General features: G+C 37.6%; 1 protein-coding gene across 1 annotated transcript; it reads left to right on the plus strand.

Annotated features, from left to right (window-relative positions):
- Nucleotides 1-476: 476 nt before the first annotated feature.
- Nucleotides 477-21164, plus strand: LOC121523732 (cell division control protein 42 homolog). The gene is made up of 6 exons (XM_041808744.1): nucleotides 477-563; nucleotides 5905-6009; nucleotides 13701-13773; nucleotides 13927-14036; nucleotides 14632-14829; nucleotides 18402-21164. Exons 2-6 carry the CDS (start codon nucleotides 5905-5907, stop codon nucleotides 18489-18491), a joined length of 576 nt encoding a protein of 191 aa, XP_041664678.1. The 5' UTR covers nucleotides 477-563; the 3' UTR covers nucleotides 18492-21164.
- Nucleotides 21165-21376: the final 212 nt, after the last annotated feature.

Consider the following 21376-nt stretch of genomic DNA (forward strand, 5'->3'; position numbering starts at 1 on the left):
ATATGTTATTATGAGTTGGATTTAAGCAGAATTTTTAAGTGTAGAAAAGTTCCCACAGTGTAGGTTAACTTAATAGGTCAACCCCACATAAATGTTAGAATAATGATCACTCAAAAAAAGTCCTCTACTTAAACTCTTTGACAAAAAAAAATTCAAGAAAAATATTGATCATTTTCAGCTTGTTCAGTTTCACATTATGTGATATGGTAAAATTAAAAAGTTATTATCTGCCCTGATTCCTGGATAAAGATTATTTTTGACGCATTTTTTTTAAATTTCCCTTTTTATTTTGATGTATTACCTTCTATAAAGTCACTAAATTAACCGCCGCACACGGTAAGTTTGGGTTGTTGAAAGATATTTTCCCAATACAAAAATTATATTTTAGAGTAATTTCCAATCCGGTAATTGAATTCAGTAAATCTTCGCAAATATAAGAGAAAACGGAGGAACTTGAACATACCACACAAGCTGTACTTCCGCATAGAGCGAACGGGGTGTTTACGGGAAGCACCTGAACGTCTCATAGCATTGCCAACACTCCAACGGCTGAAACGGAGAAGGTAAGAGCTGTCACCGCCTTTAACTTTAAAATACTGTGGAAAAACACTAAATACGAGCAGATAGAGAGATGGAAATACAAGTTTATAATATTCTTCGTAAAATTTTTGACTGTTAGTATCTTTACAGCCAAATCTGCTAATCAGCGTTATGGATTGAAGAGTGACCGTGTTAACTAGTGACTTCTAGCCGAATGCGTCAGTGGTTGTCGTAGTTACAACTGATGTTGAAGACGGGAACCGTCAAATGAACGCTTCTTTGTTCTAATTTTCGTAAATTTTATTTATAATTATTATTATTACATTGTTATATAACGAAACGAGTCAGTCGTTGGGTCAATTTCCGTCCTCAGCATGGTGTTGTCGAACGACAACCACGAACGCTTTCGGCTGAAAGTCGCTAGTTGACACGGTCACTTTCTAAACCACCGCACCGGGCAGCTGTCAAAACAGTTCCTTTTAGTGAACTCTGCTAGCCTGTTAAACTTTTCCCTGAAACTTGCCGGTGAGATTTTATGGGAAATCACTTTATCTGCTAGTCATTTTCTGAGTTTTACATTATCAACAATATTTAATTTAATTCATTTTCAACATTGGTGGGTGGGGGACTAGCGGATGTAACTAACCCACACCGCCCGACCGAACTCGGTTAGCTTCGCGGGAGTAAACTTTTCATCATAAAGTCAGCATATTGTTGTTTATAAAGGTTGTCAACTAGTAGAAAAGCTTCCTTTTCGTGACTTCAAATCTATGGGAAGTCTGGTCTGCCTAAGATAAAGTCTATTCTTAAGTTGTCTTAAGTTCTTTCCATAGTTTTGTATGCGGAAGTGACTGAAACTAATAAAACTTGAGATGACACATCCCATAGAAACAGCAGTAAAGCAGAGCTGTTAGCTTTCATAAGTCTGCCCTGACTGACAACTACACTGAAGGAGTGACAGTAGTTATTAAGTTTAAAAGAACAATAATAAAAGTAAAAATAATTCATAAGAGTTGTTTTTAGACTAGTTTAACTTATTTCGTGTCTGGTTGATCAACTTGTACACAAATAAGCCATAAAGCTGCTTTCCTTTCACATCAGGAAAATGCTCTTTTGGTTGATATAACCAGTTTTAACCAAAGGTTTATTATAACTCTGGTTCAAACTTATTCAAGGAGAAGTAAAAGTACTGATTTCAAAATGTATTCACAAAGGTACAAGTAGCCTACTCAAAAACTACTCATTTCCAGTAATTTCAGTTTATGTAATTGGTCACTCTCCAGCCCCAAATACAATCAATAGCAATAATGCTAAGGCTAATGAAAGAAAAGCTTGAGGATAGGACCAGAAAAAGAATTTACTTGCATCCAAGCAAAATTAAAAGCCAAATATCTAAATGATTTTAAAACTTTATATATAAGGGATTTTGCAAGCAGTAATGTGAAACATTTGTGGATTCCTGCTTGAATACGAAGGTCACTTTAAGATACTGGAAATTGCAATGAGATGCACCAGTTTAACATCTACATCAGCCAGGATCAGCCTTTTTTAATAAACACTTGCAAATAATGTCAGCATGAACCAATGTTAGATGCTGATTTTTATCTGTAGTGTCATATCATTTTAATGCTGGCATTTAGCACACCTAACAGATAAAGAGAAGAGATGTATTACTGTGAGGAAGAGGTTGCCTGTTGGCCAAACTCTGATCTGCTTTTGCGGTCAAACTAGATGGGCGATACGGAAAACAATAGCCTATATCACATCTCTGTTTTTTTAATGACAGCAGCACCATCTTGATTTTATCACTATTCCTTTTCATACCCTGATTTTTAAGAGTAGTTTGTGAAGGCAAGCCTGTGAAAAGTTTTTTGTTTATCTCTTCAAATCTGTAAATCAGTGTCTGAAATAAAAATATTTGCCTTTTCATAGTTGGGAGAGTAAGGGAGGTTTACCCTAGGATATTTTAAGCACCAAACATTAATTTCCCTGCATAAGGATTGATTTATGGAACAAATTTGTGCCTTTTCTACATCACTTTGAAATCATAATTTACTGTGTATCCTACTAGGTGTTTTTAAATCTCTTTTAGTGCTCATCAGGTACATTTTTACATTGTGGTATTTATTTTGAATACATGGACTAGGGATGCATGGTACTGGATTTCTGGCAATAGCTGATGCCAGTATTTCAAAAATTATTTAAGCCGATACCGACATTGGTACTGATAGGCTATACAGTGCCTATAAAAAGTATTCACCCCCTTTGATGTTTTACCCATTTGTTGATTTCATAAATCAATCACGGTCAGTATGATCTGGCATTTATTTTACCCTCTACCTTTAAAAGTCTTCCAGGTCCAGCTGCAGTGAAGCATCCCCTCAGCATGATGCTGCCACCACCCTGTTTCACAGTGGGGATGGTGTGTTACAGTGTGAATTGTGAAGTGTTTGTTGTCTACCAAACATAGAGTGTTATTTGGTGGCTAAAAAGCAGCGTTTTGGTCTCATCAGACTAATGAACTTTCTTCCACCTGACCATGGAGTCCCCCACATGTCTTTTTGTGAACTCTAGTCCAGATTTAATCTGAGTTTCTTCAACAGTGGCTTTCTCTTTGCCACTCTCCCATAAAGCTTTGACTGGTGAAGAACCTGGCCAACAGTTGTTGTCTGCAGAGTCTCTCCAATCTCAGCTGCTGGAGCTTGGAACTCCTTCAGAGTAGTCACAGGTGTCTTGGTGGCCTCTTTCACTAGTCTCCTTCTTGCACGGTCACTCAGTTTGTGAGGACGGCCTGAGCTAGGCAAATTTACACATATGCCATTTCCCCTCCATTTCTTGATGATGGATTTAACTGAACTCTGGGGGATATTAGGTACGTTGGATATTTTTGGTATCCATCCCCTGACTTGTATTTTTCAGTAACCTTTTCTCTGAGTTTCTTCGAGTGTTCTTTTGTCTTCATGGTGTAAATGTAACCAGGAATGCTGATTATTAATCAGTGACTGGACCTTCCAGCCACAGGTACTACAATCACTCGAGACACATTCACTGCACTTAGGTGATCCCCATTTCACTAATTGTGAGACTACCACCCCCATTCACTGACCCTCTGTAGAATTAGGTTTGGTAAAAATAGCCAAAACATATTGACCCTGATTGATTTATAGATTTATAAAAGGGTGAAACATCCAAGGGGGTGAATACTTTTAATGGGCACCATATAGACTAGGTTTGACCTAAAACTTAAAGAATTACGATAAATGAAGAAAAAAAAACATCAGCTGATTTAGGTCGGCCAATACAGATAATTTTTAATTTTAAGTTAATGTTCGTCAATACTGATGTCATGCCACGAATATCATGCATCTATAATGTGGACTTAACAAAATTCTTACTGCTGCAGTTTTATACAAGTACCATTTTTCATATGTGATTTTTTTTTATGACTGAGTTACGTAAGATTTATGTACAGACAAAATGTGCAAATTGGAACATGACCTAGAATGCGATTAATTTCTGGGACATGTGGTCACACAGTTGAGTAGTGACCTCTTTCATTTTCAATGTAATCTTGATTTTTTTTCACTTTGTAAAGCGGTTGGGTAAAAGTTTATTAATTGGCTCAGTGTGATGATGTTAGTACTGCACTCACACCTGCCTGCTGCACACTGAAGAAGAGGAGAAAGATGCAGACTGAGAACACCTCAGCAGAATGCATGTAAATAAAAAAGGGCTATCAAAAGATACATTTTTTAATCATGATAATCTCTGAATTTCTGTCGTCAATCTCAAGTAATCGCATCCTTTTTAATCACGTTTTAAAATTCCACCATTTTGCATTCAAAAAGTTTTTGTATCATTTTGGATATTTCTACTGACTTAAAGTAAGGGTAGTTGACTTCCTGTTTGGATATGGACATGCTGTCATTGGTAGATTGATGATATTATGAGCTTAACCACAGAAAATGGAACTTGTAATGGATTGTAAAGGAAATGAGGGAATAGCAAAAAGGTGAGAGCACAGCAGGTAGATGACTTCTGACTTGTCCACTGAGCTGTCAGTGAGTTTTGTTAATTTGAAATGTAAAATTAAGGAGCAGTGTTGGACTTATTTTACATCACTGTGGCTGCAGGAAGATGCTGAGCTGGACTAACCAAAATGTGTTGAAAGAAACAATAAACCATGAGAAAAATCATGATTTACAAAAATAGTGCACTAATTATTGACCTTGATTAACCATGGTTAATGTGATTAATCCTTACAGCCCCAAAATATTCAACATAAATCAACGATTATGGAGTTGAATACATTTTTAATAACAGTCGATGTATGGATCTTGCTGACATCACCACGTCAATTTTGACGACAATTTTGAACCAAATATTTACAAGAAACATCTGAAAGTTGAACATCAAAATCAAAGACATATGCAAAATCATGCAGCATTGCCATACAATTTAAAAATAAACCTTTTTTCCAATTAAAGGTACCATTTTTATTAAAACATGTAATCAGGTGCTGCATTGCCAGTCAGTGGACAGCAAAACAAAAACAACTGAATGCAGAAGCAGTATCTACAGGAAACAATAGTGCTCTGAAAAACTACATTTGCAGGTTAATTTCCTTATTTTCTATAATTGTGTGCATATGAAGTAAATTAACTGGTGTCACCATCCCCGCAGATGACCAGTAAACTCATCCCTGACTCATCAGCTGAGAGCTAAAAGGCTCAAACAAAGAACCAGTGACGGAGAGGCAGCCTAAACTTTTTTTACCATTGTCCCCTTAATGAAGCAGCAGCCGGGGTATGTGGGCCGCTCAGTGTCCGGATGGTCACAGGATCTCCAGACAGTGTGTAGTAAACACTGCGGGACACAGATACTTCTGTTTCTGTGAATGTTAAACCTGCTTCATGGCCTCCTGGTCAACCTGCCATCTGATCCAGGCTGGAGGCTGCAGGTTGTTTACACGCAGCTGAAACATGCAAGACAGGCAGAAAACAGGAATTTGTCTTTTTGTCTGCAGGCCGTGGTCGCAGAGTGACGGTTTACTTACCTGTTCTATGTTGAAGCAGGATAAGCAGGGGCAGTAGAAATAAGAGTTGTAGTTATTATGATCTTTACTTTTATCTATACAATTGTAGATATTGTTACTAAAAAACACAAGTTATACAAGTGAAATTAAAAAAACACATTGAAGGACCAAATTTAAAAAATGGTGAAAGTACACACATATGTGTGCCACTGACATAGCAAGCACCACCTCCTGTCTTTCTGCTGTTCCAGTGTTGATCCGTCATATACATTTCTGCCTTTGCCTGCAAAAGTAGACATTTCTTTATATTCTATCCTGTTCCTCCTCAGATGCAGACTATAAAGTGTGTCGTTGTGGGTGACGGTGCAGTGGGAAAAACATGCCTGCTCATCTCATACACCACCAACAAGTTTCCCTCAGAGTACGTCCCCACGGTGAGTTACTTCAACACTAACTAACTGATGGAAACTTTTATTTACTGCAGGAGGATGTGCACAGCTGATATGAATGTAGACAACTGTAAACCTACAGTAGCTAAGGGTGGTTTCACATGAGAGATCTGGGCCTGGATCTGAGTACACTGGGACCCAAAGGGTACAAAACTGCTGGAAAAGGTGGTCTTTTGTAAAATTCATGCATACTTAAACATGGTAAACAAAAGTACTGGCAATTGGTCAGTAAATGGAGTAGTTAAGATGATTCTAAACTTCTCTTTTCTCTTTAAAACTTTTTGTAACGACACAGTATAAACTAATTTCATCCTCTGGGCTGCTCGATGTGGAAGTAGGAAGAGGGTCATTGTTGGTGTCTTAATAGTAAAAAAGCATCCACAGAAGCAGAATGGATGCCACTGTCTGCACAGTTCATCATCAAATGTGATTGTGAAGGGTTGCCACTGCTCCTGACACCTGCTCTATCAGACCATGTATATACACCAAAAGTTATCGTAATTACCTTTACCTGACAAATAACTAAAGCTAAAATATAGAAAGTTAACTGAAACTAGAATCCAAACAAGAATTTACAATAGAAAAACAGAGGAAAGAAAAAAATGAACTGAAATTTTTATTGTGTGCCTACATCAATAACTAAAAAAAAAAAAAAAAAAATTAGAGACAAAATATCCTTACTAATATAAAAAATAAGAAACCAGGCACTCAAAATATGTAAAAATTAGGGCTTTTAAATTATGTGGTCATAAAGATAAAGTCTTTTTTAGTACTTCCTCATTTTTTTTCTATTTGTCATGTTTGGGGTGCCCGGTTTCCTCTTTTTATATTGGACAGAGAACTAAACTAACAAACCAGCACAAAAAAGAAAAAGAAAGAAACTAAATAAGAATTTATACTAATGGTTAAAAAAAACTAAACTATTATAACTTTAAAAAAGGAGAGATGTTATTGTATATTAAACTCCAGGTAGAAGCCAGGTGCTCTTGAAGAGTGATGCCTTAAAGACCCTGTAAAGTGAAATCCAAAGTTTATGTCTTAGCACACTAGTTATGTTGGAATATGGTTGCTGTAAATCGTGTGAAAACACTGAGATCTACATGTGACTGAATTCTGGGTTTAGAACGTTAGAATATTTTTCACCTCTTTCCTGGCTGGGTTTGATGTGGGCGGGGCCAATATGTGGGCTTGTGATGTCACGAGCCCACAGTAGGGAATGGCCCCGCCCCTCTAACACTACAATATAAAATCACAGAGTAGTTCATCTCAGTACAGTCTGTTGTTAGCTGATGTCACTGCTTTTATTTAAAGTTAACAGTCAGTTAAATGCTGTTTTTCTGTTCAATGTGAGGTTAATTTACCAAATCTATCAGCCACCGTGGTCTATGGCCAGAAAACGGACTTTGTCTCTTCTCTGCCAGGCAGCTGCACTCTGATCATAAGGTCAACATTCAGATTTTTCAAATCTGTGAGGATTGTATTTCTCTTGAGTGGGTGTGGCTTCATCTCATTCAACAGACACGCCTACATCATCCTGGAGCAGATTTTACAACCTCATTTGTCATGATTTTGAAGATTAATTGTCTAAACTTAGAGACGTTTTATTAGACTGAAATTTGATTTAGGCGTTCATAACGCTGACCTGTCATACAGCAAACCTAAATACTGATCCGTTTTCACTTTACAGGGTCTTTAATGGTCAAAAAAACAGGAAAAGCCACCAGCCTGTATTAAGGCACACTCGCTTGATTCAAGGATTAAGTTAAAAAGCCTTATTTAATAAAAATCTATAAAAATCGAAGAAAATGCGGACCAGTTTCGACCTATGCAGGATCTTTTTCAGGTGAGGTTCATTTTAAAGAATCACATGACCCAGGGGCTGAAACAACAAAGGCACATAGATAAAAATGCAAAAGAGGTTTACAGATTTTATATGTAGCCCCTAATGGGTCATGTAAACAATTTTTAAAAGCAATCCCAACATCATAAGGAATTATAAGAGGGAGAAAATAATGATATATACATTAATATGTGTAATGTAGAAACAGAACAAGTCCACTAATTACTGCTGATTTGTACAATAGCGCAGTCCAGTGCTCTGTGTCTTTCTCAACCTTGGTGCACTTTTCTTTGCCCTGCCATGGTGAGAAGAGCACAGCACAGTTGCACATGCATCAGCACCAGCACTTATAAGCAGCAAGGATATGACATAATCAATGCATGAGCACTAACAACAACCATTTAAAACAATGATGGCAAAGCGTTCACGCTGGTCTGACGCAGATGTTGAATTCTTACTTGAAATTTGGATGTTCGGATGTGAGAGTCACCTTGTTGACATAATGACATATGAGAGGATGGTACAGAGTGACCAGTGTGAGTTTATCTTTACTGTATAATAAACACCACACTAACATTTTAATCAGGTTAAAACTGCAGGAGGTAGCCTTTAAAGGCTTCAGAAGGCTTGCTGTAAAACTCACATCATGTAAGTCTAGACTCAGTGATATTAGATGCATTTATTAAGCAGGAGCAACAAGAAGATTTGGTTCTTTAAAGTAATGCTGGTGAAGATGAAATCTCAGAAGTATTGCATGCTTGCTGTTTGGGTAGATTCCTAGGTTTGTAACTTTTTCTATTTGAATCTGAAGATGCATACAGCTTGTGTGTGGCTCCTTTTTTATTTAAGTTTGTGTTTTAATATTTTAGATTTTCCAGTTCTAATATTCTGAAGTGCTGTGCCATGATAAAGCAGCATGATAGCAAAACAATCTCACATAAAGCGTGTTTCAGAAAGCTTGTTTGTGTTTGTTTTTTGAGTGCTGCTGGAAATATCTTAGAAATCCCTGATTGACGAGCAGCTTCACTGACTGCTGACTGCAATCTGATGAGTAATACTCCACTGTTTTCTATCTGCCTCTCTCTCTCCCGGCCCGTCCGCCGTCAGCACAGTTTGATCAGAGGTTTGCAGAACCAACAGTGCTGACTCAACTTTTTCTTCCCCTTCCTGTCTGCCGCTCACATCTCCCTCCCCCCGCCAACATCACTTTTAACTGTTTGGTGTGAAATTACCAGCTTCGACTCTGCACCCACATTAGACCTCTTTTTTATTGTTAAAGTTAGCATGCTGCGCCCCCGTGGAATTTGTATATAACCTTACAATTTGTACTGCAGTTGAAAATGTATTCTTAAAATGACTAGAAAGGGTCTTTCCCTTTTGATTGATTCCATCATGGTAACATGAAATTAAACTTAAATGCAAAATCCCAACAGCACCAGAGGAGTGAAATAGAAAGGAACCTTAAAAATGTCTATCATTACAAATAATTTAGAGTAGTATATAAAGAAGCGTCAGTTGATAAAATAAGAGATAATTAAGCCATATTTTATTATATTGTTCCAAAAGATTGGAATATTACAAGCAACAAAATAAAAACCTGGATTCCAAAAAAAGTTGGGACATCTTGTACAATAGGAATAGAACAGAATGCAGTGTTTTCTATTCGTTTCATTCTATATTTAACCAAATACAGCAATCAGCTGATGCACTTTATTATTTTTTTTTTCCATCAGTCCATCTGAAATTCTTCAACACTGCAGGGTTTCTGTCGTCTTGCTTTGATCTTCATAATCCTCCTTATATTTTCAGTGGGACAGGTCTGGATCATGCAGGCTAGTCTAATTCCCATACTCTTTAATGGTGAAGCCATGCTGTTGTAACTTATGTAGATTCTGGCTTGGCATTGTCTTGCTGAATACAGCAGGGGCAAACCTGAAAAAGACATAATCTAGATCAATGGTTCCCAACCTTTTTTCCTATCAGACCCTCCTTACTTTTATCGTAGAGGAGCTCAGGACCGCCAGGACCCACACAAACAAAAGGTGATTCATGGATGTCAAAAATTAACATCAACTTAAAAAGTTTTCATTGTTTAAATCTTTATAAAACAGACCCAAACAAAGGTTTTCTTATCAAGAGACCTCTGTATGAACTATTAAATAGTTTTGTCATGATTTTTGTTAGTATGAGTGAATCTGATTTTGGCAACCTCAAAGCATACAGAGCCTCACCCCCTGCCCCCCAAGGGGGTCCTGGAACCCAGGTTGGGAACCAATGATCTAGATGGAAGCATATGTTATTCCAAAACCTGTATGTATTGTGCAGTATTGATGGTACATTCATGGATGTGCAAGTGACCCATGCCGTGAGCACTAATACATCCCCACACTATCACAGAATGCACTGATTACAGTTCTGGGTGGCCCTCTTCCTCCTCAGCCTGCAGGACTTAACAACCATTATTTTGAAAAACGATTTGAAATGTGGACAACACACTTTTACTTTTTAGGCCAGTCGATCTCAGATGAAAACAGAGAATTCAGTTGAGCTTCTCATTGCTCTTGCTCTGCATGGCAGAGTCTTCCCTTTCATTTGTAGATGCAGTAACATACTGTGTTAACTGACGATGATCACCTGAAGTCTTCCTGAGCCCATGTTGTAATAGCCATCACATAATGCTGCTAGTTTTTAATGCATTGCCGCCTAAGTGGTGAAAAGTCACTGGCATCAAATGCTAGTGTCTGGCCTTGCCCCTTGTGTGCAGAGATTTCTTCAGATTCTCTGAATCATTTGCTGATATTATGGACTGCAGAAGATTAAATTGCATAATTCCTTGTGATTGCATATTGTGGAATTGTTCATAAAGTGTGGGACTGTTTTCCCAAAAAGTCCTTCACAAAGTGGAGAACCTTGCACCATCATTTTGTGAATGACTGAGCCAGTCACGCCTGTTACCAAGTAACCTACTCACCTGTGGAATGTTCCAGGTGTTTTCAGCATTCCACAACTTCCTCAGCCTTGTCTTGCCACATCCCAACTGTTTTGAAACATGTTGCAGGCATCAAATTCAGGATGTGTGAATGTTTCTAGGAAAAAGTTTGCTACAATATTAAATTATCTTTGCTTTGTGCTGTATTCATGAATATTGGTGTTTAGTTGAGTCTTTCTCCTGCTTCTTCTCCATTAAACAGCCTCCTTACTGAACAGTGAGATCCACCACATAAACATGCACAAACTCTGTTATTTCTTCTCTGTTTGTGTTGCATGCTTTCACATCAGTGTTGCGTGTTGTTGAGCTGCTTCCTGTCAGTCAGCTGATAAACACCACAGGAAGAAATCAGGAGAGAGGAAGTGTCCTTTAGGAAGTAATGATGCGTTCACATGCTCCGAGATGGGAAATAGTTCTTCTGGCTTTAATGTGTTAACAGGCTCTGAGGCTTAATGTGGAAAAAAACAGAGACGAGGGCTGAATAACACTGGAAAAAGGGACACTGTTTTTTTTTTCTTTCTGAGATATCTATCATGATAGAAAAGCAAAGAGAGTGAGTTATTATAGGTTTACATGTGAGCAAAAAGTTAAAGTACAGGACTAAATTTGGATTTTACTTTATGCCCTGCACGATTTCAGGGAAAAATGTGATTTGATTCAATTCAGTATCAGTAAAAGTCAATCTTGTTTCAAATAGGAAGGAGTTTGTCAATGTTAGATTTAATCTAACCAAGTAACTTTAGCATACTGTGCATTCAGATGTTAAATCCTGTGCTTCAGACTTGTATCTGTGCATATACAATAGAAACATTTCAGTGGAATAAACTCTATATGAGGAGATATCCTGCTCCAGTTCCCTGCTGTGAGTCTGCCTGTTTAAATAAAGATTAAACAGGTTCAGGAGTGTCTGTGCATACGGAGCTTCATTAAAACCAAACCGTGTCTGCAGGCTACAGCAGGTCGACGTGCTGAAACTGTGTTGTGTATTCAAGCAGGAACAGCGGCTATAAAACACTCCCTCTGCTTCTGTAGACCTCGACACTCACACAGCTGAGGTTAGCAGGCATGTTGGGACCGTGTTATTGTACCTGGCAGCAGCCTGAAGGAAGGAGAGTGATGAAACAGGAGGGAGCAGTGAACAGAACAAGACTGCAGAACTTTTCAAACCTTTATAAAAAGTACAGTTGTTTTTAGGGCTTTGAATTCATTTATGTAACAGTTTTTTCATCCTGATTTATATTGCACTTATTTAAAAGCAAAAACAACAGATGGATGCCACTTAACCAAACACCCACCAATAAAATAAAAATTAAGACAGATTCTTCCCTGACATAAAGCCATTTTTGTGTATAACTAAATCCAGAACACATCAATACTGGCATTCTTTGACTTAATCATTCTGTAAGGGTTGCAGATTCCTTCAATCAAGCAAGATGTTTAATCAAGGGCAGTAAATGGTCCACTAATCTTTCCACAAATACCCTGTTTTCCTTTTCTTATCCATCACTTTCTCCCAAAAAGCTGGTGCAACACTTGCTCTGCTAATCTTTTTTTCTTACTATTGCAGAGGACCTTTTTGCATGCTGTTGACAAAAAATGATCATAATCCATTAATGTTTACCAAACAAGTTTTTTTTTTTTCTCTTTTTTTTTTTGGGTGAATACAGTTACTCTGATTAAAATCCACCTTTTAGTTCTCTTAGATCAGGTATTTCAGCTCAGTTTTGTTGCAGATTTACAAAGAAAACTGGATAAGATCAACTTGATCCAGCTAAAGACTTTTGATGATGAACAAATCCAGATTTCATGCATTATTGTGAACAAAGCTTGCAGTAAATGTTTTAAAACTGAGGATTTATTTGATTAAATGTAGCCTAAACATGAGGAACGTTAGTGTCTATTTACAGAATATTAAACTTGGAAACTTAAGACCCTGGAGAAAATGTGCCACTCTAGGTTTGGTCATGAACGAAGAGGAAAGTTCTTTCTAAAACTGGAAAAAGTTGCAATGATGTGAAAACTTTTCCCTCCTTACATGTAGTCTTTGTGCAAACAAGTAAGAATGTTAGACCCTCAACAAAGAGAACACTTTGTAAGTTTAAAATGTTCTTGGACTATTTTTACTTCTTTAAAACCCTGTTTCAGAATTAGTTTAAGGTTTCGGAATCACATTTTTTGGTTACTTAAAAGGAAAGCAACATGGTTCATGTTGTGACATTTACTCTCTGTTTTGTTCTGAAGAAAACAAATCGGGTTTATTTCCAACAGTGTAAAAGGAGTTCTGTTGACGGGATAGAAAAGGATTCAAAAATAATACTAAAATTAAATATTGACAATTGGTGAAATGGAGGAGCAGTTGTGGAGGATGTGATGAATGAGAGTGCATCACTCTTCTAGTCTTTCAGACAAGAGAATGCTCAGCAATCAGACGTAGGGTCAAAATTTGGTGACGGCACCAATAATTTTGAATTACCGCCAGATCTAATAAGACTCAGAAATTATTTTATGAAGAATGTTGACGTCCAAGGACACCATTCGATGACTTTGACATCTCTAACAGTAATACAACATGTGGTGGCAGAGTTTTTGTCAATTATTAGAATTCCTGCAGTTGCTTGTAAAAATGTTTTGTATGCATACATACAGTACACTGTCAGGAAGGCATGTCCATGGCCTCATTCTGTGCCAGGAAAAACCCTGCAGCCAAACCTCAAGTCCAGCGCGAGATCATGTGTCTATGTCACATTTTTACTTCTGTTTTCGACCTTCCTCTGTGCTCCCCCCCCCCCGTTTGTGTTTCAGTCCTAACTCCTCTTCTCCCCCTCCCTCTCCTTTTTGTCTCCTCAGGTTTTTGATAACTATGCAGTGACAGTGATGATTGGAGGAGAGCCGTACACTCTGGGACTCTTTGACACTGCAGGTACAAAGAAAACCTGCTGTAGATTAGAAAATATTTTGTAGGAAACTGTTGGCTGTTATGGGACTAAGCACTATTTCATCTTTACCTGTTACTTTTTGTGCAGTGTTGTAGATCCTGTTGTTGATTAGATTATTTGTGTGTCTCCCCCTGCAGGTCAGGAGGATTACGACAGGCTGCGACCCCTCAGCTACCCTCAGACCGACGTCTTCCTTGTGTGTTTCTCCGTCGTATCGCCCTCATCCTTTGAGAACGTCAGAGAGAAGGTGAGTTCAAATATTTAGTCTGTGTCAGTATTTGAGGTAAAGGCTTTTAGCTTCAAACATAAAGGGTTAAACAAGGTTTTGACTCTTAATTTTAACCCTTTAAATGTTTTAGGCAGTTGTTGATGGTAGCAAATCCTTTTTAAAGGGTTTATTGATCAAACAGCAATCTCCCGCTGCAGGTTTTTTTTTGTTTATTTGATGTCTTAATGCCTTGCAGGGTGCATAATGAAACTAAATGGTGACATATGATGCACGAAAATATGATGTGAAAGAGACAAGGATCTTATCTCTCTGTCACAGAAGGAATCAAGTCAATATTATGGTTTTCTATGATAGATCCGTTTCAGGATTACTCTTACATTATTCTCTTACTGCCCGTTTACAGCTACAAGTGAGTTTTGTTTTCACAGGATCAAACAGTCTACTTCAAAAGTCGACCAGAATCTGAAAACATGCTGAGAAGACAAACTGTCTTATATAAAAATCCGTCTGTGCTCCTGAATATTATTCTCCAAAGACCCTGTGACTTTCATCTTGACAAACTGTGTCTCGCTTATGTATTCTGTCTCATCCTTTGCTTGCTGTTCCTCATCAGTGGGTGCCTGAGATTACACATCACTGCCCACGGACGCCGTACCTGCTGGTCGGGACTCAGGTGGATCTGAGAGACGACAGCAACACTCTGGAGAAACTGGCGAAGAACAAACAGCGAGCGGTGACCTTTGAAGGAGCGGAGAAACTGGCTCGAGAACTCAGAGCGGTCAAATACGTGGAGTGTTCAGCTCTCACACAGGTACAGAGGGGGAAGATGTTTGTAGCCTGTTGCACTAAATATGTATCAATCAGACCTCTAGTTCTGGTGTTAAGTGTGAGAAAGTGGGACACAATGGCAGACTCAAGTGGAATTACTTGTCCCTGAAGGATTACCTCTAAAATCATGAGTGATTCATTGGGAAAGGGGGAAACCAAAGCAAAACAGTAACAGGTCAAAACCAATAAACTCCCGTTCTTTATAACACTGAGAAAAGGGAAAACTAAACAACTTTTGCTATGCAGCTGACTAAAAAACATTCTTAAGGAGTCTGAGAAAACTAGCCTCAAATAAAACACAAAGATAAAAGTGTGGATAATGGTCTCCAGCATCAACAAACTTCAACCCTCGGGCCACTGGTAAATCTCGAAAAATTCACCAGGAAAAAGTGACAGAAATGCTAAAGCCAGGGGTGTCCAAACTTTTTCCACTGAGGGCCATATAGAGAAATATATAAGAATGGTGGGGCCACTTTCATATACCGCACCTTCAGGATATTTAAGTTATTATACCCAGTCTAATGTAGGTTAAGATAATCTGATTGAGTGTGCTCACATGGCTAGTTAGTGGTGGACCTGGCAAAAAGCCAATCAAGTTAAGGATTTTGGGGAGGCCGATCAGATTTCAGGGGGCCCTTGATGGCCCTGGCAACCACTGGAATGGGCCCTGAAATGCTATTGGTGCTATTTGCTTACTCAAACAGGCAAGTATAAATCAAGATATCTATATAATTTTGGTTGCCAATATGTTTACCGTTTAGTATCATCTTAGTTTAGTCAAAAAAAAAAAAAAAAAATCATCAAATTCTTCTTGTCAAAATGTTTGTTTACAGAATTGCTAGCAACTTGTGCCAGCTAGTACCACCTTGTGCTGAAATTAAGAAGTACAAAACACGTAAGCAAAAACTTAATGTTCTGATGCGGGCCCTTTGCCATTTTATTTTTTAAATTTGCTGCGGGCCAGTAAAAGTGGATCACAGGCCGCATTTGTCCCCCGGGCCATTGTTTGGACACCCCTGGCTAAAGCAAACTATCGCATTCAAATACACAAGGAGATGCTCATTACCTCTGGAGGTGAGATGAGTCTGAACTGAGTGCTGCAACCTGAGAGTATATAAAAGTTTGCCACATCTGGCCCCAATCATTGGCAATTAGCCACACACACCTGGCTCTGCGCTGATGAATTCACACTCAGTGAGTGACCAGGGTCATCTCCCTCACAGTCAAGTCCACACTAAATCCAGCCTGTAAACTAGACTTAGTACAAAAAGTAAGGACATTTGTGTTTGGTATACCATTTCTTTGTTGTAACAGTGCTTCCTGGCAATAGATCTTCTACTGTTGGAAAGTCTATTTTAAATGGTGCCACATTTGTAGGGAACATGCATTTGTGGGATGAGCAGCAGAGCTGAGTATGTGGATTGCACCCATGAAATATTTGCCAAACCTTCTCTGCCAGTGCCAAACAGCTTATTCTGCCATTGCCTCTTGTTTGTGGATTGGGCGATCAAAGTCTGAAGAAATAAGACAAATTGGTAATTCAACAATTTATCCATTTAACAAACAGGATCGTCAGTAGTGTCGAAGAACCATATTCAGCCACAACAGCCTGGCACCTCCTTCTCATGCTGGTCACCAGCCTGGTCACACACTGCTGTAGGATAGCATCCCATTTTTTAACCAGCATTTATTGCAAGTCAGCCAGTGATGGTCACTCTGGCACAAACAGCTCGCCCAAGATGATCCCACAAGTGTTCAATGTGGTTGAGGTCAGGACTGCTGGTAGGCCTTTCCATCCTCTCCACTCCCAAATTCTGGAGGTAGTCTCTGATAAATCCTGCTCTGTGGGGGCGAGTGTTGTCATCTTGGAGGATAGAGTTCAGTCTAAGCTAGTGTTTAATCACTGAAATTACAAATTGTTTTATTTTTTTAACTCAGAATAAGCCTTTAATCCATTCATAATGAGGGCCTTTTCACAGATTCCAACACCTTGGAGTTTTGAATTTAAATTCCACTGGATGCCACAGTTACCACCAGAAGTGGGACTCTGAGATGTCGCTAATACTCCCAGCTTTACACACTACACCTTTATTATGTGTCATTGTTAAGTTGCACCTCAGAGGCACAAGGTCCATCTTAAAACTGCATTAATTTAGTCAGATCTTGATCCAGTCACACCATTGCCGCCCATTGTCAAACGTCTGGCTCGTTCAGGACCGTGATTCGATAAGACTGGCATGTGAATGCTGATATTTATCAGCATTAAGTTGTGGGTCTATTATGAAACGTTGGTTAAGTGAGGATAATGTTCCAGGTGATAAAACTGATGACAGGCTATGGAGTTAGGTAATATGCAGAGAAAAAGTTGATCACAAGAAGAGACATGTTAGGCTGTGACTCAGAGCAGATAAGGACAATGATTGGCCTGTCACATCTTACTGTTTCTTTGCACATCGTCAGAATAAACATGAATTTACCTGAACTGTTTTGATTGAATTCTGATAAATAGCTGAATGAGTCAAGCATAAAAGCTCCAGTGAGGATTTGAAGGTAGGTTATGTAACAGTCTGAAATTAAAAGGATGTGTTTATTCGAGCTACAAAAGCAGAAGAGACTGAGCGAGGACATTGATTTTCTCTGTCTAGTTATCTATAAATCCAAAACAGCATTTTCTTCTGTGTCTGAATAAGACAAAGATCCACGGTGGTGATGTGTTTGTCTGTTTTTTTGTTTTTGTTTGTTTGTTTGTTTGTTTTTAATCTAAGGTTTTTCATCAGAAATCATTACTTGTGTATGTACAGAACATAAATCAAAAGTTCAGTGTAAGAGCTTTAAATCTGCTGCACCAAGGCTGACATCAGAATATTTTTTAATGTTTAATTTAAGGGGGTGACCTTTTAGACATGTTAAAATCTTCCTATCACTAAATGTTTGACTTTAACAGCTTTAACAGTTGGTTCAAAAAACAAGACATTTGAAATGGCATTTGGAATTTTTTAGTGGTTTATTATGTTTTATAGATTTTTTATACAAGCTGTTTATTCATTTACCAGTTTGTTTTTGTTAAATAAACTGATAAATTAATAAATGTTCCTTTTACTAGGTTAGTGTTACTCAGCCCTGCTCAACCAAGAGCAAAACTGTTGAATAATACCTTAGCAAGAGCCACAATCTAAGTGGTGAAACATGGCAAAAAAAGGGTTAAAGTGGCAATTAAAAATAAGTTGAAGGTAGCAAAATTACAAATAAGGGCAATAGAAAGATACAGACAACAAAATTATTTGACAATTAAAGCCTACTGTATAAGTGTAGGAAACAAACTGTGACTTGCAATGGATAAATTCTTTTTCAATTCTTATTTCAAATTAAGACATTAAAGAGCCACATGTGGCTCTAGAGCCACGCTTTGAGTTTCACTGATCTAGGTACACATCACTGGTCCTGTTCCACCAATTCTCTAAGTCATAATTGTTTGAAAGTTTTGACGCCTGATCTCGGCACCTAATCAGTTGTAAATATTTGTCATGAATGTCTCTCTCTCTCTCTGTTTCCCAGAAAGGACTGAAGAACGTGTTTGACGAGGCGATCCTGGCCGCTCTGGAGCCTCCAGACACCAAACCTAAGAAGCGCTGCGTGCTGCTATAGACACCACAACAGGAGAAAGAGGTGGAGGGAGGGGGAGGGGGGCGTGAAGGTGGTCGACATGTTTAAACAGTGCCTTCAGCTGCAGTGACTTTATGTGGGCGTGGATTTGGAAGAAACAGGCTCTCCATGGGTTTATTTTCCTCACAGACACGTGTCGATTTAACATGACTAACATGTGGTGAACTAACAAGGAAATGTGGGTTAAACTAGGGGGGAGGCGGGTGTAGCAATAAGAGTTTGAACCTCAAGGGTCTTAAAAAATAGCAGAGGATGGAGTAAAAATTCAAACCGTGAATGCCTTCAGAAAATGTCGAGATTTGTGTATCAAACTAAGATAAAAATGTGTGATGATTTGATGATATTATGTGATGAAATATGTGAAAGATTTCAGTGGAAAAGCTACTGAGATTGAGTAAACAGGAAATCCTGGATGTGTTTGGATAAACAATTTGATAGTTCTCCTGATTAGTTTTAAAATATCTGTAAGAGAGGAACCAGGCATTTTAAATGTCAGTAACTTTTACCCTCAGCCAAACACAAAACAATCAAATTTACTTATAATAAACTGATTTAATATGAGGAATAAATCAACTGTTTCCAGGTCTTCACATTTTTGTAATTGCTAGCACGAGTTTTAATACCATACAAAAAAGTTAGTTTTGCAATCTAAACAACCACAAACTTTTGCATGTTTTTTTTTGAGGAAGCCTCCAAGATCAAACCTTATTTAAGCTTTTAATGGTATAGTCACTCTTTTAAAAAACAAAAATCTATCTGGACTTGCATGTTTGAAATAAGCAATATTTTACAAAATGTAAATATAAAGAAGCAAGGGTTGTAATCAAAAACCATTGCAACTTAAATCTTTGTTTCATCTGGCTGTATTTTCGAAGGCACGTTAGGGACACCTGGAAAAGTGAAAAATAAGAAATTATCTGTTTATTTTTAAGAAAAAAAAATGAGATTATAAGATGGTAAATTTATGAGAACCAAACTCATAGGTTTTGAGTTTTAAAGGTTGTGAATTTATAAGCTTTGACTTAATTTTTTGAGTTTTAAAGCAGGAAAATAAGGCTTAAAAAATTCAAATTTATAGCAACAAAAATTTACGAAACAGTAAAGTTGTACATTTTTGAGAAAAGAAACTAAAAGCCCTGGTTGAACCGGAGTTGGCTCCTGGATGCCAGTAGTGTGTTATTTTATTTTGAAATAGTCCCAGTTTACATCACTGTCTTTTCAAAGTCTCAATGCCAATGTATATTTGATAATTCTGGGCTAAAATCACAACTATTTCCTGAAGAAAACAGTCTATTTTCAACTTTAGAATTTAAACAATTCTAAGAATTAATTCTTGTAAATGTATGACATTTTGAACTTAACAAATGTTTTTCTAATAGAGTAAAACATCTGAGTTTTGTTTCTCATCAATTTCATCTAAAAAAAATTGAGTTGTTCTCAAAAATCAATTATTTTTTTTCATATTTATTTATTTATTTTTCATTCATTTTACCAGTGGCCCTAATATACCATTGCACATTTTTAAACTTACTTTAAATGTCTGGAATTTTTTACATCTTGCCCAATGTTTGGGACGTACTCTTTGGGAAATGTGACTCACCAGTATTTCATGAGTGTTTAGCCAACAGGGTTTTAACCACAAAAAGAGCAGCAGAAGTAATAAATACACCTATCTCAACATGAAAATGATGCTCTTTGATTTACAGAGAATGTAAAAAGAAAATATATAGAAATATTCTCAGCTGTTGGGTTTACTTGGGCAAAGTGACTCTTCCTCACTCTTCTCTTCCCTGTCAGAGTTTAAACTGTAAGGACCCTGGTATAAAGGCAGCGTTCCCCTAAAAATGCGTAAATAACATGTGATATCTTAATTTAACAGCCTTTGCTGTTATATTAGATGCTGTGAAATAGATTCCAGTATATTAAGCACCTGACCTTGTCAGGCTGTCCTCCCCTGCTTCATCATCTTCCTCCACTTACTGAAAACCAAGTGCTTGTTGGTGTGCTAGCACCTCCTAGAGGCCTTAAAGAGGAAATGCTCAGTTAAAAGGCTTATCTTTAGGTTTTTTGCAAACAGTTGAGGAAATCATCGTTTAATACATATAAATGAGACCATTTAAACTCTAGACTCAATAACGGTTCATTCAGCACAGTCTGGTTGTTGTGTGAATGGGTGAATAATTGATCCTTGGACAACATTAACATTTTAACCTTTAAACTGAGCTTTTCTCCATTAAAATGAACAAAAATCCTCCTCTGTTGTTCTTTTTTCCTCTGTTTTAGAGATTTAACTTTATTCTGATAATGGATGGATGATTTACAAGTATTATATAAATATATTTTGCTTCTCAGTGTTTCTTGGGAACAATATTTTAGCCTTTTTTTTGGTTTTGAAACTAGAGTTTTTGTTTTTCTTGTTAGATATTTTTACTTTTACTTGACGGTTGAGTGCCAACAGTGTGAAAGAGAAGTACTGGCCTGGTTTGACAAAATAAACGATCATGATAGTAAGCTTCTAAAGGCAGAAAAAGCAACAGATAAACAGCCAGAGCAATAACTGCAGATGTAAAAAAAAAAACTGCTCTGTATCAAAAGATGAATGTTGGAACTGCTGGGTTTTGGAAATAATAAAAACCATACTTGAATGTTCCTTTACTGTGGCTTGATTGTATTTTTTTATTTACTTTGACTCTCTTTGTTTTCTTCCTCCATTTCACTTTTCTTTATTTTACTGTAACATTCAGGTTTCTGTCTTCTTTTGGCATGAAGCTGCTCTGTCTGAGAGAAAAAAGTGTGGGAAAGAAAATGTCATTTAATATGTAAATGGGTCATGTCTTCTGGCTGTATGGTGTGCATTTAGCTTTAAG

The sequence above is a fragment of the Cheilinus undulatus genome, linkage group 16, assembly GCF_018320785.1.
Source record: "Cheilinus undulatus linkage group 16, ASM1832078v1, whole genome shotgun sequence".
NCBI classification, from domain to species: domain Eukaryota; kingdom Metazoa; phylum Chordata; class Actinopteri; order Labriformes; family Labridae; genus Cheilinus; species Cheilinus undulatus.